This window comes from Bos grunniens, chromosome 17, assembly GCF_055505025.1.
Source record: "Bos grunniens cultivar Pamir isolate PY7600 chromosome 17, Bosgru_T2T1.0, whole genome shotgun sequence".
Classification (NCBI taxonomy): domain Eukaryota; kingdom Metazoa; phylum Chordata; class Mammalia; order Artiodactyla; family Bovidae; genus Bos; species Bos grunniens.
Window position 1 is genome coordinate 56,587,150 of NC_141181.1, and position 17,042 is coordinate 56,604,191.

Below are 17,042 nucleotides of genomic sequence, written 5' to 3' on the forward strand. Positions count from 1 at the left end.
CAGCAACAGAATGGATTCATTGACCTGTTAGGAGTTCATTTGAGAGGGGGAGGGTTGGAAAAAGACAGGGATCTGCTGAGGATGGTGGGAAGATGACAAAGTCCTTTAGGGCTGCGGGGTGGGGGACTGTCCCACTGGGCTGTTCACTAAAATTGACCTTGCGCCCAGGGACATAGTCTAGCCTCCTCTCTCCTTCCCTCCATCAGGAAGCTGAAGGGGACTGGTGGCTTCAACCTCACCATTTCTCATTAGCCCCTCCTTTTTTAGAAGCCCCTCTTGATAGCCCTCAGCCTACCTGTTCTTGAAAATTTCTACATGGCTCCAGTTAGGCAAAATTTTCACCAGTCCAAATTCAAATGAGAAAATAAGTTCAATGGAATGAGTTCTTCATCCAGCTAAATGCATCTGACTTAAAGTCTCATCCTTTCTTCTGAGGCCACGGCTATTCCCTCTTCTGCCTGGTACATGTCCCTTTCATTATAGAAAACGGTGGTTTTCCTTATTCTGTCCTTGCTTGGCAAAAGTAAAAGTTGACAATGTGATTCCATTTTCCATTTGAAAAGAATAACTGGTCCCACAGATGCCTGAGTCTCACAGCCCCTTTCTTCCGCATTTTAGTCCCTTTCCTCTCCAAACTACAATGAATGGAACTGAATAGTGAGTTTCCCAGTTTGAGCAAGGGCTCAAAGCCTTTTGCAGGACGTACAAGAACCTGGAGCAGACGTGGGAGGGCTGGGCCCTCCGTGTATACTCCTTCAGGCTCATTTCCCCTGGTATGCAAAACAGGAGGCTCTTCCTGTCATTCTCCTAGAGCTGTTCTGAAGTTCCTCTGAGATCTTAGATACAATTAAACTTTTCAAGGCCAGGGATGTTTCAAAAACATCATGTCTGGGTTTATCAGGAGCAAGTTTAATTAAGCCATTATGATGACAAATCCTAACACTAGCAACTACTGTATATTGTTATGTCCCTAGCGCCAGGCTAAGTTTTGCTCACAGAATAGAAGCCACATGAAGGCAGAAACCTTGTCTGTTTTGTTCACTGCTACTCACATAGTAGGTGCTTAGTGCATATAAAACTAAATGGACAACTGATCTAATTCCACCCTCACGACTACTCCATGAAGTAGATATGATAGATTGGGACACAATGTCCAGCAAAATAAAATGACATAAGGGAGGTTAGGTCATTAAGCATCTGGACTCTGAGGGCAGATGTTTTGGGTTTGAATCCTCACTTCTCCACTTAATAGGTACTTTTACTGAAGGTTTCCAGGCTTTACGCATTATAAAATAAGGATACTAATGGAAGCCCCCTTGAAAGGCTATAATAAGAAATACATGACATGACACATGTAGAGTACAGCACATAGTAGGTGCTCAGGGAAGCATGAGCTATGGCTCAGTCTCACAGCGAGATGAGGTCAAGAACTCCAAAGTGTTTGGATCTGCTCCAAAGCTCCTGTCTTCATTACTAGCCTCTCCTGCTTCCTCCTGTTCACAAATGAGGCCCTCTTTTATGGAGCCTAAGTTCTGCTTTTTTTTTTTTTCAATCTGTGCAAGTTTTTGTCGACAAGGATTATGTGGAAACTGCTAGCTTGCTGGAAGCAGGAGAAAAGAAGCCTTCCTTCTCCTGAGTCTAACTTCAGTCTTGATCAGCCCTTTTAAATTCCCCCGCCAGTTAGGGTAGACTTAACTGAGGACCCTCTGCTACAGGGACAGGGTGTGACCAAACTTTGGAGCCACCAACCTCTCTGTCATCCAGTTGGCCCTCTGGCTATCACAGTAAGCTTCTGAGATATAAGCCAGGATTCATACTAGCTCCTGTTTCTCCTAAATGGGCTATCTACTAAAGTCATTTCGCCTCTCTGAGCCTCAGTTTTCCCACCTGAAAAATGGTGATAATGATGGCACCTACCTCAAAGAATTTTTTTGTGAATCAAATGAGGAAAAAAAAAAAAACTGTATAAAGTATGTGATTGTGCCTGGCATGTAGTGGCATTTACCATTGCCTTTATTCATCAGCCAACTCAAATGGGTGAGCTCCTACTCATCCTTCAAAGCCCAACTCATATGTTCCTTTATTTGTAAAGTCCTCTCAGACACCAAGACCTCTTAGACATTGTCTGGTCCTTCCTCTGTGGTCCTATTACATATTATATTTGCTTCTATCACCTCCAAGGCTGATATTGAAAATATTCAACAACTGGTCGAGTGTGAGTACTGCCCCATCTGAAAGTAACCAGGCTTGGCACTGAAGGGCTGCCAGGTATCAATGTTTAGCTGCTGGTCTGTGAGAAGGTCCAGAAGGTACCAGAGGAGGAAAGGGATGGCTTTGTTAACTGGAGAGTGGGCGGCGACAGGGTCTATTTATCAACTGGTTTGCAAGTATTCAAATACCGACTCAGTCTCAGTCCTAATGACAACATTTATCCTACAGTACTTCAGTATTCTGTGGATGACTAGAGCATGAGCCCTGGAATTCAGAAGCCTGTTTATTCATCTGTCTCTCTAATGCCTTGAACAGAGATGACTGAGTGTAGATAAGAAATGAATAAGGCCACAGAGGACTGATTCCTCGGGACCCTCCATTTGGATTAGGGCTCTGACCAACCAAGAGGACTTCTGGTTATCATCAACTTATGTATTATTTGCATATTCACATATGTAAATAGACCCCCTTGATGTCATGTGCCCATCCTTGATTCCTTAAAGAGCTGTGCATATGAGATGTCTGCCATGAGCCATGAGAGGAACCATGGCATAGGACATCTACTATGCTCCAGCTCCTTTTACCTCCAGAACCCCATCTCCTGTGCTGGAATTCTGTCTCCATCTTGACTCCAGCAATCAATTCCTGTTTCCATTGTCTAGTTTCCCAGCTGCATCTCCTCTGCCCTAACCAACTCAAAGCCCAATCCCCTCTTCCCCTGCCTCCTTACCCCCGTCCCTCTCAGCATTCATTGTTGTGCATTGTCCATTACAGTTTTGTCTGTCTTCTTTGTAAGAAGGCTAGGCTATTTCTTATTCACTGGATCCTGAGGGCTACATCAGAACTGATGCTTTATAGATGCTTAGTAGATATTTGGTAGATTTGAACAAGTCAAACAAGTGATTCAATGACAGTGACTTTGCTGTTCTCTTTAGCAGAGAGCTTGGGAAAATCTTGGACTCTTGGAAAACCTTTGGTCCAACCTGGTATCCTCTCTACCCTTGCCTGTGCAGGAAAGAGGATGATAAAGAACCCCGTGTGGAGAGCAGTGGGAGGGCCAGACTTGAGGGGTATCTGATGCCCCCAGGAGTCAGGCAGCCATGAGAAGGGTGGGGCCAGCCATTTGGGCTACAGCTGCCATCAAGGATGGAAGGAAACTGAAAGCAGGGGAAGCGGGGCTTCTAGCTGTGGTCTCAACTCATCCACAGACGAGCCTGGGCCTGGAACCCTTCCTGCTGCTCCATTACTATTATCAGTGCCGCTACTCTTGTTGCCATGATTATTACCACTTCCATTGTTAATACTGCTGTTACTTCCATCCACCGCCAGCAACAAAGGACCTACCACTCACCTGCTTCAGTCTAAAAGTCTTACAGTGAGTCGTTGCATCCTTAAAATATCCCTCTTATGAGGTAGGTCTTACTATTATCATCATTCTGCAAACTTGGGAAAGACGGAGGCATGGAGAGTTTATGTAACTTGCTCAAGGTTCCACAGTTGGAAAATATGGAGCCAGCATCTGGAATGTTGTCATCCTGACACTCTCTACTATTTGCTTATTTTTGCCCCTGTGCCAAGTACCAGGCTCAGCTGCTTACAAAATTATTTTGGTTTTGTCCCCTGAACAAGGTTTTGAAGAAGAGTTTTATTATCTGCATTTTCTAAAGGATGAGGAAACTGCAGCTGACAAAGTTTTAAATATTTTAACTATCCCTGACTCGGGACCAGGATTTGTTCACAAAATCATAATCTCATGTTTTTAACAACTCTGACTTGCTGGAGCCCCTGGAAGGCATTTCTCATCTGTGAGTTCAGATTCTGTTTTTGGAATCAGGGCACTGGGTTCGGTGGGCTCTTAAGGCCTATGCCTTCTAGGTATGGATGAGTTTTCTGCTCTTCTAATAGGGGCTGGGCCCTAAGAACCAATGGCCAATCTGGTACCTCACTCACTGGTATGGAAGGACAACAGTTTTGGGGGGGGTGGTTAACATTCAGCTTTTTGCAACATCTTGGTCCTGACAGTTTGGAAACTGTCCCAGGTGAGAGAACACAAGCCATTTGCTCCCAGTGGCACTTTTTATGGAGTGTCAGTTGGGGCCACCGAATGGCTGCCATAAATACTGTGACCAAAGAGGTTGGGTGGCTTTCACTAACTTAAAACCATTCTTCCACCTCTTATTGCTTGTATTTTAAATGTTCTTCTACCTTTGCAACAATTCCTTTGGGACACAGGTGTGATAACCATGCTTATTTTCCAGTTGAGGAAGCTGAGGCTGGGAGGAGTAAAAGGATTTGTCTGGCCAAGCCAAGTCTTGAGCCCAGGCCTCTGGATTCCGCCTTACTGGGAAGAACTTTCATAGGCATTCGTGGAGGGGAGAATGAACATGAGCCTTTCCCATCTGCAAATACCAAGCAACTGTAGGTTCCCTCCCTCTACAAAAGGAGGGCCTGGGGTGAGCTGTGGACGGTTCCAGCAAGGCAGAAGATTATGGCAGAATTACAGCTTGGTGATACAGATGTCTTGACTGGTAAAGAAGAGATTCTCAGAATGCACGTGGATTCAACTATCGTGTCAACCAGACCCAACCCATGTTTATCTCACCTTCTCTTCCTTGACCTCCCAGCAAGAACCTCAGAGCTTTTCCTTACTTCCACTTCATCCTTTCTAAGGGAGCAGCTCTCTGAAATTGTCACATCCACGCCTAGCTAGAGGAGACAGGACCCTTCTCAGTTGTCAGGTGTAAGTGAAGGCTACGTCTATGTTGAGTATCCTCCTGTTTGCGTGTCTGTCCCTTTAAAGTCTACAAAAGGCCTTCATGTACTTTCTGTTACTGGGTATCCCCCACAATCCCCCCATGGACATGGTATTATTTCAAATTTGCCAATGAGAAAACTGAGTTTCAAAGAGGTTGGATGACTTTCTCCAAGCTACACAGCTAGGAAGCTGAGTTCAGACCCAACTCCAAATGCTTTGCTGAGGAGACTTCCTGGCATCAAACTGTCTGAAGCTGACCCTCCTTGCTGACCTAAGGGACTGCGGCATGATCCCATTTAAGGCCAGTTTCTCAAATGAATTCACTCTTGCTTTGCCCTATGGCTTTACTCCATACCTTCATCTTTCTGAGCCTTGGCTTTTTGGTCCCACCTGTGGAAGCAACTAGTGAAGACAGCTGAGTCCTCAACTCCCTGAGACCTTGTGTGAATATGAGAGGTTAAGCGCTATCACCTCCTTGGAGGAAAATTCTCATATATATTCAAGGCCGAGTTAATACGGGTGACATCAAATCCCATCTGCTCATCAGTGCTGCAGCCTAGCTGTCAAAGACGCAGACCTCATTGCAAAGCTGCAGTGCCTCTGTTAGATCAAAGACCCCTCTTCTCCTTCTTCCCCAAAGAAACCTCCTATGGTGTCTCACACATGCCCTCCTGCAGATGTCACTCTGGAGACCAAAATGTATTTTCATCATTCCCCTAATAAAGAGCCTGGGTGTTTCAGGTTTTCCCCATTCCCCCCACCCCACACACCCTCACTTGCCAAGTCCCCAAGCCAGGTGCTGCCAAAGGCTGGTGAATGACCATTCACTTAAATCAAGAAGGAGGTCTGAAACCAGTGGGATATTTGCCCGAAACTGAATTAAAATGTGTCATACACTGCCCTGAACTTGTGCCTCCACCTCCCCCAAGTGTCCCGGCCAAGACTGGCAGAGGAGGCTGTGCGGAATACTTACTACACCCCTGGCTGACAGGAAGCTGAGCATCTGGAGGGGCTGGCTGGGTTGGGGGCTGGACCGGGCCTCTGGGCTGGCCTTGCAGAGGGTCTTGGAGCAGCGGCGAGAGTGCCTTCGACGGGACTTCCGCCCTCCCTCGGGGGACCGGCCACGGTGCCTGGATGCAGGGCAGAGAGACCTGAGGGTTTTTTGATGGGGAGCATGGCAGAGAGGTGACTGAAGGACTAATAGGATCTGAGGACAGCAGAGTGTGTTTGGGTTGTCTGTGTAAACTATGCATGCACCCCTCTGCCCGCCCACCCGTCCGTGTTCATTCATTCTCTCATTTGTTTGTTTGACGAGTGTGAATTCATATACCTGGCACTGCTGTGGGGGCTGGGGATACAGCTGTGGAGACAGAAAGGGTCCTGATGATCCTGATTCCGTTTACTGTCCTTTGTGTGCCTCTGATTGTCTCTCTGCTTGCCTGTCTGTACGTGACTGTGTGTACGTCTGGGCGTGTCCATCTGTGTTTTCATGTGTTTGTCTATAAATGTAGCTGCTTATATCTGTGTGTCTTTGTGTATCTGGCTTCACCATCTGTGAAATAGAGGCATCTTATTGACTGTCACCCAAAACTTTTGAAAAAAAATCTGATGAAAACGACAAAGATGCCTTCTGTAAGCTTGTCAGATGTAGATCTGGCTGCCTGTCTGTGTTGGAAACTAAAGGAATCTCTGACTCCTTAGAAAGGGTGTATTTGGACTCAGCGTTACTGTTTAGCTCTGAGTCACAGTAGTGATAAAAATAACACCTTATGGATTTTCATGGCATTTGTAAGCCCTTCTTAAGGTGCTTTCACAATCCTCTCTCCAACTCAAAGACATAGACAGAGCAGGTATTATTTCTTATTCCCAGATGAGAGAGCTGAGGCTCAGAGATGTTTAGGAACCTGCCTGACATCACACAGCTTGTAGCGGCAGAACGAGGGCCCTGTGGGAACCAGTGCCTCTGGTTCTTGCACTGGAGTGTCCCTCTCTGCTCTAGGGCCTCTCACTTTTCTACTGGCCCAAGGGTCAGCTCTCAGGTTGCTCCCACACCTGCTGGAGTGTCCCTTAGCGCAACAAGCACTGGGAAGCTCAGGCAGCAAGAGCAGCAGGAGACGTGCTAGCAGGAGGAAGGCTGGGGCGAGGGCCTGTGATATGTACCCCTTTCAGAAGAGGTAAGCCTTAGAAAGGGTAGAGTGCAGTCGCTGAGAGTCTGCAAGCAGGATCTGCACCGTCCTCCCACCCAGGCTTGGGCTGAGTCACACAGACCTGGGTCCTGGCTCCAGCTCTGCCAGTCACCCCTCTGCCCACCAACACGCAGGCTTCTCAGCTGTAAATGTCGATAATGCAGTCGAGCTCAGTGTGTCAACGCCCTCCGGACAAAGGCCAACGGGGGCACCTTGTGCTCAAACAAGCATCTTGTTACTGCTCCCTGCAGTGATGGAGAACACGCACCATGGGAGAGTGGAGGACGTTTCTGTCAGGGTGGGGAGTGGTCACAGAGAATCTATTAGGAGCGTGTGGTTGGGGACTCTGGGGAGCATGTAAAGAGCTGGGGCTTTGATCTGACTGGATGCTGTCAGGGGACAGAGGTAATTCTCTGATTGGGTGTCTTCACCAGTCTTAATTAGAAGGAGGGGAGACTAGACTGAGGTTAAGGCTATCACTGGTAAAGATGGAGGATGGAGAGATGCAGGGTCACTTTGGGGTCGTGAAAAATGTCACTGTTTTGTCCAGGCTTGCACCTGGTTCCAAGAGGGTCTTGGTTTTGTTTGGACCACTCAGGATCACAGAGCAGCCTTGTGTGATGTGGGAACACCACAGCTACTGGGGCGAGTCCTTGATGTCAGGGACTGCTCTCACACCTGCTCCACGCATATCTGAATTAGATCAGAATGTCTGGAGATGGGATCCAGGCACTGGTATTTTTAGACTTCCAAAGCAATCATGGAGCAGCCAAGGCAGAGAAGCTGTGGTCTGGCTCATGGTGTGACGGGGATGATTAAGAGACAGAATCTATTTGCAATTGCAGCACAGTGCCTGGTTCAGAGTAGAGTTTAGATCCCTATTTCTCTTCCTCCTCTTCCTTCCTGTAGACATTCTGACTTAGCCGGGAATGCGGCGGGACCAGGACAGTGAGATTTTTAAATCTTCCCAGGTGAGGTGACTGCGCGACTACATAGGCCAAGTGTGAGAAGGACTTAAGAAAGAATAAAAGAGTCTCTGCCATCTGGAAATTGGCCAGGTACCATCAAGGGGCCCTTGACATTCCCAATGGTCTCAACAATTTCAAACACCAAGCCCCACTCCCTGTTTCTCTTGTTCTTCTCATCCACAAGAGCCTCTTCCCCTGCTCAGGCCAGGGCAGCCAATGTGTCAGCATAAAGAGGGTCAATGTTAGGAGCAAGAGGGCTCGGAAGTGCCACAGAATTGGATACCTTGTGTTGTGTAGCCTTTCATAGGTTGCTTAGCTTCTCTGTGCTTAGAACAACCCTGAGTGAGAGACAGCCAAATGAACCAGACGCTCCAGTTCAGTCCTAGCTCTGTCACTTAGCAGCTACGTGCCTGGCAAGTTCCTCTCTGTGCCTCAGTTTCCCCATCTCTAAAGTGGGGATGACAATGGTGCCTCCTTCCTAGGGTTGCAGAGGGGATCATGCAGTGGACCATGAAGAGTGCTTAGCACCTGGCATGGAAGCACCATGTTAGCAAGTCCTGTGGCTGCTGTTCCTGTAAGTGGAGGCAGCAAGTCCTTCTGTCTGCAGCCCCTCTGCAAGGAAGTGGTGACAGCCCAAGTGTGAGGCAGGGGCTGCCCCTCTGCGGGGAAAGCGGCTTCCCCAACAGTGACGGTGGAGAAAAAGCTGATGGTGACGGTGTCTTAGCCGGGTTCTGGCTGTGGTCAGGGTGAGGAGATGCCTCGGGGCGGGGGTTACCTGCTGTCGCAGCTTGAGGAGCGGGACTCTGAGCTCTGGGACCGTGAGGGGCAGTGGTGATGGCGGCGGCGGCGAGATTTTCGGGGCCGGCTTCGCGATCTTGAGGGGTGGGGGTGAGAAGGAGGGAGTCAGAGGAGAGAGAGAGAGGTTTTGATCTTGTGAACACATTGTTCCCTTGCACTTGAATAACTGTCCCAATGTCATGCACCCCCAACTCCCTGCATCACCCTCACTTCCCATCTTTGTAACTGGCCATCCTGAACACAAAGGAGCAGAAAGGGGGTCGTCTAGGGGAGACAGCCTGACCCCCAGGACTCTTCCGGAAGCAGAGTGTGTGTCACCCGCACACATCACCTCTCCCTTGCCTGAGGCAGGAGTCTCCATTTCAGGAGCCAAACATCATAATGTGGGAATCAGCACTCAAGAAATACCAACCAGAGGGCACAGGCAAGAAAGTGACTTTGCCTTCAGAAGAGTGCTGTGGTACCTGACTAACTTTTCAGGTAAATGTAGAAATGGAGATTTTTGTGTAATTTATTCCTATTTTAAATGGAAGCTCATTAAAAAAAAAAAAAGACACTGTTTGGGGCAAACAAAACACAATTGCAGAATCCCTTAGGCTTTTGGGCTGCCAATCTGTAACTCAGACCAGGAAAATTAAGCCTGGATTCTTAGCATGGAGTCAAAAGCCCACTTTCAGAGTGAGTTACAAATGTCATTATCAACAAGAATTACAGTTCGTGTAACTGCTACCACTACCACTTACTTTAGCTCTCTCTAAATAATAATAATAATGACTTAGAAGTAGCAACAGCAGTGGCAGTGGTCACTGGGGACATACAAGGAACGTCAATAGTTTGGGCCAAGTCAGGAAGCCAAGGGGTGGTTAGAGATGATTCTATTAAAAGGTAGCTTGGTTATCCCAACAAAGGACTCAGGTATTCTTACTCAGGTATATCTTGTCATGTGATCCCTTCTCTCTTTAAAACCCTTGCACTGTCCTCATGTCAAGTCCAAACTCTGACCTTGAATCCCAAGCATCATCAGGAGCCAGCCCCTGCCTAGCTCTCCAGCCTCTTTGCATGGCATCTACAGTCCTGGTTTGCAAGGCTCAAGTGACACCGAGGTGCTGGTATTCTGGCTCACACGTTTCCCACACTGTATCATGTCCTGATGATGATGGTCATGACAGGTAAACTGTAACACACACTGCCTGTCAGGCACTGGGTTCTGAGCATTTTCCTTAAATGGACTCATTTACTCCTCACAACAACCCACAAAGTGGATTCTCTTATTATTCCCATTTTATAGATGCAGAAGCTGAGGTCAGAGATTTAAACCACTTGCCTGACTGCAGCCTAGAATGGTTACCTCCATCCTTCTCACAGGAAACCTCCTCTTACCACCACACTCTCTTTCCTGCACCTGGGGTCCCACCATGCCCTGAGCTTTTGTCTGCCACTGTGGTGCCAAGACCTGTCCCATGTCTCCCGTGTCCTGCTGCGCTGTAAGCTCTCGAGACTGGGAGGAATGTCTGCCTAATCTCTGTCCTTGGGCCCCACACAGGGCCTGCCACCTGTTAGGGCCTCTCTAAGGGATGCTGAACAAACGGACGTAAGTTACTCCAGGGGTTCCCTGTTTAAACGCAGCCTTAACTAACCATGGGTTTTGGCAAGAACAACCACCTTTATCTCAGGGATGCCTCATGTTTCTTGCTTCTCCCTCTCCTGACTCTTGTTTTTCTGGCTTTCAGAACCTTCTCTTATGTCCTGCTTGTGATTTCTGAGACTTGGTGCTGGGCAAGGTAGCCACTTTGCTGCCCTCATGCAGGCAGTCCATACTTCGGTGATTTTTTCTTTTTTTGATGACTGTCCCAGAACTCCTGGCGTCTGGGCCCAGGCCCTCCTTAGTGACTGTCTAGACTGCAGCCCTTCAGACAAGTGATGCTCATGTCTCTGAGAACAGGTGCTCTGTCTATGCTTAGGATGAACATATGCTCGACACAGATGACCAGTGACTGCCTCTTGACTTGACTAACAAGCTTAATGATCAGGAAGTTCTTCCCTGAGCTAACTTACAGCTCTGCTGCTTCCTTGTGGAGCATTCCCCAGACCCTCGTGATGGTGCCTGAAATGCCCTCTTTCGCACTGACCTTGGATGAAGAGGCATTTGGTTGGCCAGCAAAGCTGAGCACCTCCCTCTGTGCCTGCTTCCTCTTTTCCCTCCCCTGCAGCTCACTGACTTTCATCCCCTTGCCTTTGATTCTCACTTTAGAAGCTTCTTGGTGGGAGATAAAATATTAGTTGATTGGAAAACACACGCACTAACATTTGCAAGGGTATAAAGTAGGTGGGTTGTAACCAAATTTACTTTTAATTTGACTGGGAACTGAACTCTACAGGCAGTGCTGGCTGATTTGAATTTCTACTACTGGCTATAAACCGAGGACCAGCTGGGGACCGAGGCTGGAGGTAGGCGCTCCCCCAGTATCTGCATGCTCTAAACCCAGGGACCACGGCTGGAACTCACATGTATGTGCACGCACGTGCACGCACATGATCAAGCCCCCTTACTCACTCATGCACACACAGCACACTTGTGTACTGGTAACCCCCCCCACACACACACCCTCCCTAGGAGTAATGCACACAGATAAGTAAGCAGTGCACACACCAAGGGCATGGAACTAACACACTGTAACAAACAGAGCACCGATATGCACAGTTTAAGTTCATGCCCACATAAGCAAGGGCACACGTGATGCGTTCTTGTGAACACAGTCATATATCACACACACATACACACTAGGCACCCACATTGCACACAAATGTTTGCACAATAGAAAAATATACAGATATTTACAAAGTGCACACTATGCATATATGTACCACGTACAAATGTTACACAATGCACATACAGGCACACAGAATTCACACACAATGGGCACAGACATGTACACCATTCACTTTCATGCACACAGAGACACACATGCACACACACATAACAAACACCACCTTACACACCCATGCACGCCAAACCCACAGCTGCAGGTCTACACACAGTTCTGTTATTTGGTCTTCCCCTTCCTTTCCCTTCTCACCCACCAGCCCCCTCTCCCATTCCTTTTTTCTTTGGCAATTCTAACCCTCTGGCCGTTCAGAGCTCAGTCCCCCACCTCCCCAAATTGACAGTACATTGCAGGTGGAATGTACATACTGCTTTTTGTGCCTCTTCTCTTCCTTTCTTTTGCTTTTTGGGCTGGAGGAGCTGAATGAGAAATGGCCAATCAATTGAAAGATGCAAAATTCCAGCGAATGATAAAAATAAAGTAGTTAAAATGCTTAACACATGCTGGTCACTAGATCCAGGCAGTTTGGGAATGGACATGGATCGTTTCTAAAACCAGAGCAACCAGCCCACACATAAAGACTGAGGACAGGGAATAAAGGATGCTGAGATCAGTTTTGGTAGCTTAATGGTAACAGCAGTAGTAAAGGTAATCATATTTGCCATGTTTTGAGGCTTTATTATGGGGAAGCACTCACTAATACTTTTGTCAACAATCTCATTTCATTCTCCTTACAACCTATGACTTCCCTGGTGGCTCAGATGGTAAAGAATCTGCCTGAAATGCGAGAGACCCGGGTTTGAGCCCTGAGTAGGGAATATTCCCTGGAGAAGGGAATGGTAACCCACTCCAGTACTCTGGCCTGGAGAATTTCATGGACAGAGGAGTCTGGTGGGTTACAGTCCATGGGGTCGCAAGAGTTGGACATGACTAAGCAACTAACATGTATAGACAACCTATGGCATGTACCTAATAAGTATTCATTTTACAGAAAGTGGAAACTGAACCTCAGATTGGCTGAGACACTTGACCAGGATCATACAGGTGAGCTGGAATGTGGCACCAGATCAATGGTCCCTAGCGTCTACCCTCTTGACTACTGTTTTAGTATTTCCTAAAAGAAAAGACTGGAAAATCCAGGGAGATATTCTAAAGCCTCCTAAAGTTTGGCAGATTCTGAAATGTTCTGCTCATGAATATTCAAGTTTTTTTTTTTTTTTTTTAATTCAGAGTACCGGGTTGTGGGCAGAATGGACAATGATGACTCAGGGTCTCTGCATCATCAAATAGAGGCCCCAAAGGCAAATGCTATTTGATAATTCAAGCCAGACTGGCTTCAGGGGGTCACCAGGAACCCATCATTGGCCTAAGTCCTGGGAAGGGGAAATTTGATTTCATCCAACTGAAATCGCATCTTGACATGAGATGTGGGATATATCTCTGTGTCTGGGACTTAGCCTGGGCAGTGGAGATCCCAGGTCCTCACTGAAAGACCAAGTTAACCTCCTGGCTCTGCTGCTGAGTTGCTGTGTGACATCGGGCAGGTTACCTGTCCTCTCAAAGACCCAGTTTCCTTGCCCTTGAAATGGGGTCATTGCTTAAGCTGTTGGGCTAAGTGAATAGACTACCTTGGTAATCAGTGTCTACTTGTTAACTGAATGAATGAAAGGGTTTTGCACTCTGTCAGCGGCTGCACTTGCGCTGCTGTTATTTAGGAAGCCACTGCAGGCTGTCCTGATCCTCTGTCAGACAGACTTGGGTTGTAGTTTTGACTCTGCCTCCTCTGACTGTGTGTCTGTGGACATGTTGGCCACATCTCCTGAGTCTTAGTTTCTTATCTGTAAAATGGAAATAATAAAGATATCCTCTACACAGGGTTGTGATGGGGCTGTATAGAGATTAAATACCCATGCATGTGGACAAGGCTTAGCATAGGATCTAATTTATAGTGAGTACCCCACAGGCTATAGCTTTATTTGTGCTCACCCTGTGTTTCCAATACTAGGTCTCTATCCCTTAGCTAGGATCTGGGAAGGCTTTGGTGGGGTGATGCTTCTCTACATTCCCAACCCAAGATTTCCTTTTTCCTTTTGGCCATGCTGCACATCTTAGTTCCCTGACTCTCAATGAGCTCATGTTGAACTCAGGTATTGAACTCACACTGCCTGCATTGTGGGGGCTTCCCAGATGGTGCAGTGGTGAAGAATCCACTTTCCAATGTAAGAGATGCAGGTTCGATCCCTGGGTCAGGAAGATCCACTGGAGGAGAAAATGGCAACTCACTCCAGTATTCCCGCCTGGGAAATCCCATGGACAGAGGAGCCTGGTGGGCTACAGTCCATGGGGTCACAAAAGAGTCAGACACAACTGAGCACACACGCACACACTCTTGAATTAGAATGTGGAGTCTTAACTGCCAGACCACCAAGGGGAGTTCCCAACCCAGATTTCAACCAGTGGTCAAACAGGCCCTGGGAAGGGTGGTAAGACTTGCCAGGGAGAAGGATCCATAGGAACTGGCCTAGCAGCAACCATGTGGCCTAGTGGAAATTAAAAGTTGGCTTGGAACTTTCAGGGAAACTAGATCATGGCCTTCATTTTGGAGGAAACTGAGGCCCAGGAAGATGAAGGGGGAGTGAACACAGAGGTGGAGGCTGAGAGCTGGACCCTAGATGCTACCTGAACGTGGTTAGGAAAGCAGAAAGCTGAGCAAGCAACCAGAGGCAACAAGATGCTTACCTATGCCTTCTCTTCTTGGAGAATGACCTGATTGAGGGGGAAAAAAAGGGAAGAGAGAGGGAGAGGAAGGAAGGGAGAGAGACAGGGAGGGAGGGAAGATGAAGAAGAGGAGAGAAGAAAGGAACAGAGGGTGTAGGGGAAGAAAATAAATGTGAGTCTGAGTTTCTTTTCCTGGGATGGTTGTATCAGCACATTTATAACTTTTTTTTTTTTTTTTTCTGGGCTGTTCCCTCACCAGGGATCAAACCCATGCCCCCTGCAGTGAAAGCACCGTCATAACCATTGGACTCCTGGGGGATTCCCTATCAGTGCATTTGTGGTCAGGCTACAAGGGGACCAGGACATCTGGTGAATTCTCCTCCTCTTTTAGATTTGAAGATCATGTGAGAAACCTTGGCTTGCATTTTGAATTATCAGTGTTTCAATCCTCACCCAAATTTGTCAGTAAGCCTGTTCTGGAAAAGGCTGCATGAGGAGGCCAGGACAAAGAGTCCCTCTGCCTCTTCCCTTCCCCCAAGCCTCACTTTGGTTCTTTCTCTCCCTAGTTGTGGATTCACCATCATCAACATCTTCAAGGGACAACCAGCTTCCACACGTGGAACTCCTACTGGGGTCCCGGCTCTGTACTAAGCATTGCTCACACACAATCTCATTCAGTCTTCCCCCCAAACCTGTAAAGTACTGCTGATAGCCATTTGACAAAGACAGAGGAATTAAGTTGCCCAGGACCACACATCTTCACTTGTGTAACGCCAACTCATTCTCAGATGTCACCTCCTGTAGCATTTTCCAGTCCCCTCAGGTTGGTTTGGTCCCCTCTCTGTTCCCACAAGCCTGGAGTGAGCTGCCGAGCTGAGCCTCACTATGTACAGACTTCTTCATAATATGACTACCACTGTGCCCACTAGAATGTGAGCAACTTGAGGGCAGGGACTGGGTTCCGGTCACTGTTTTGTTCCTGGGGCCAGAATCTCCTCAATCATGATACATAACAGGTATTCAATAAAGAGGTGTGAAAAAGGGATTTTTTTAAACCCTGAAACCTTAGTTAATTGGAGGAGAAGAAAAAGTTAAATACATCCTCTACTTCTAGCTTCCAATTCCAAAAAGTTAACCATCATTAACCAAACATTTCAAGAACTTGGAGAAAATGGACTAAGATTAGAGTGATGCTCAGTAGACGAGGGTTTCCGAAGAATCAGATCGTATTTCCCACTCCTAATTTCCCATTTTATGGTCTTCCTTCCCTCTAAACTTCTGACAAGCCCTGGGCCAACTGTAGCCCCCAAAAGAAAGTCTGTTTCTAATCCTCTGGCCAAGTCTCTTTCCTATGAGAAGCCCTTGAGTGAGACGCCACTTGGTTCCCAAGATCCATATAGAAAAATGCTCCCTCTTCCTATCCCACCCCTAAACTGCGACAAATCGCTCAGCACAGGAAGGTGACAAGCTGGCAGTCTGTGGTCACGGGCAGGCTCTCACCTCAACAAAGGACTCCACACTGGGAATTTCAAACACCAGGTTAACAAGGGCTTCCCTTTGGCTCAGTTGGTAAAGAATCCGCCTGCAATGCAGTAGACCTGGGTTTGATCCCTGGGTTGGGAAGATCCCCTGGAGGAGGGAACAGCTAGCTACCCACTCCAGTACTCTGGCCTGGAGAATTCCATGGACTGTATAGTCCATGGGGTTGCAAAGAGTCAGACACCACTGAGAGACTTTCACTTTCACACCTGTACTGAGCACAAACTCAGACAGCATCAGTGGGCATGCTTGGACAGGTGGTGGACATAATCTGTGAGACCAAACTGAGTAGAGACCATTCTGGCAACAAGGGCTGAAAGCTGACCACACCCTGGGTTGGGAAAAGCCACGTGGGGGTGAGATGTGGCAGGGCGGGGAACCCAAATGACCTCTTACCTTTTGTTCTGTTGTGATTGTTTAATTGCACAAGTAATCCACCACAGTGTAGAAAAATTGGAAGATACAGATAAGCAAAAATAAAATATAAACCACTCTTTCCCTGTCATCCACAGCCAACCACAGCAAATAGCTTATGAAGATAAACCCTCTGCCCTCCAGGGGTCAAACGAGCTTTGTAAATGTGTGTAGATGGGGGAGGCAGGTTAGGTGGGGACAGTGCAGCACCCTGGCTATGTCTAAATGCACAGCAAGTCCTCAGTTCCAGCGGATGGCTGCCTGTGGAAAGATCGGTCCAATGAGGAGAGCTTCTGATTTTACAGAAGTGCTGGAAAACTTTTTGTATTGCAAAATATTGGCTTGGCCCATGAACCACAGATTTGAGACCTCTCATGTACAGTGTTCCTGTCTTTTATTTTTCCCCACAAACGTGTGTGTGTGTGTGTGTGTGTGTGTGTGTGTACATGAACGTGTGTATAGTGAGCACCTTTGGGAATGTGTGTGTGCATGCTCAGTCACTCAGTCGTATCCGACTCTTTTGAGATCCCATGGGCTGTAGCCCACCACACTCCTCTGTTCATAGGATTTTCCAGGCAAGAATACTGGAGTGGGTTGCCAATCCCTTCTCCAGGGAATCTTCCCAACC

The 17,042-nt window shown here is 47.5% G+C and overlaps 1 protein-coding gene across 4 annotated transcripts in view; it reads right to left on the reverse strand.

Moving 5' to 3' along the window:
* The window catches only part of SRRM4 (serine/arginine repetitive matrix 4), a 173,128-nt gene that overhangs the window by 22,829 nt on the left and 133,257 nt on the right, over window positions 1–17,042 (reverse strand). For 3 of the 4 annotated variants that reach the window (XM_086347910.1, XM_086347913.1, XM_086347912.1), the window contains exons 5-8: window positions 14,483–14,509; window positions 12,112–12,162; window positions 8,896–8,994; window positions 5,940–6,096 (exon numbers count right to left, since the gene is read on the reverse strand). In XM_086347910.1, the coding sequence (XP_086204036.1) occupies window positions 5,940–6,096; window positions 8,896–8,994; window positions 12,112–12,162; window positions 14,483–14,509 (334 nt within the window). The remainder of the gene's footprint in view (window positions 1–5,939; window positions 6,097–8,895; window positions 8,995–12,111; window positions 12,163–14,482; window positions 14,510–17,042) is intronic. The other variant, XM_086347911.1, reaches the window with a different exon arrangement.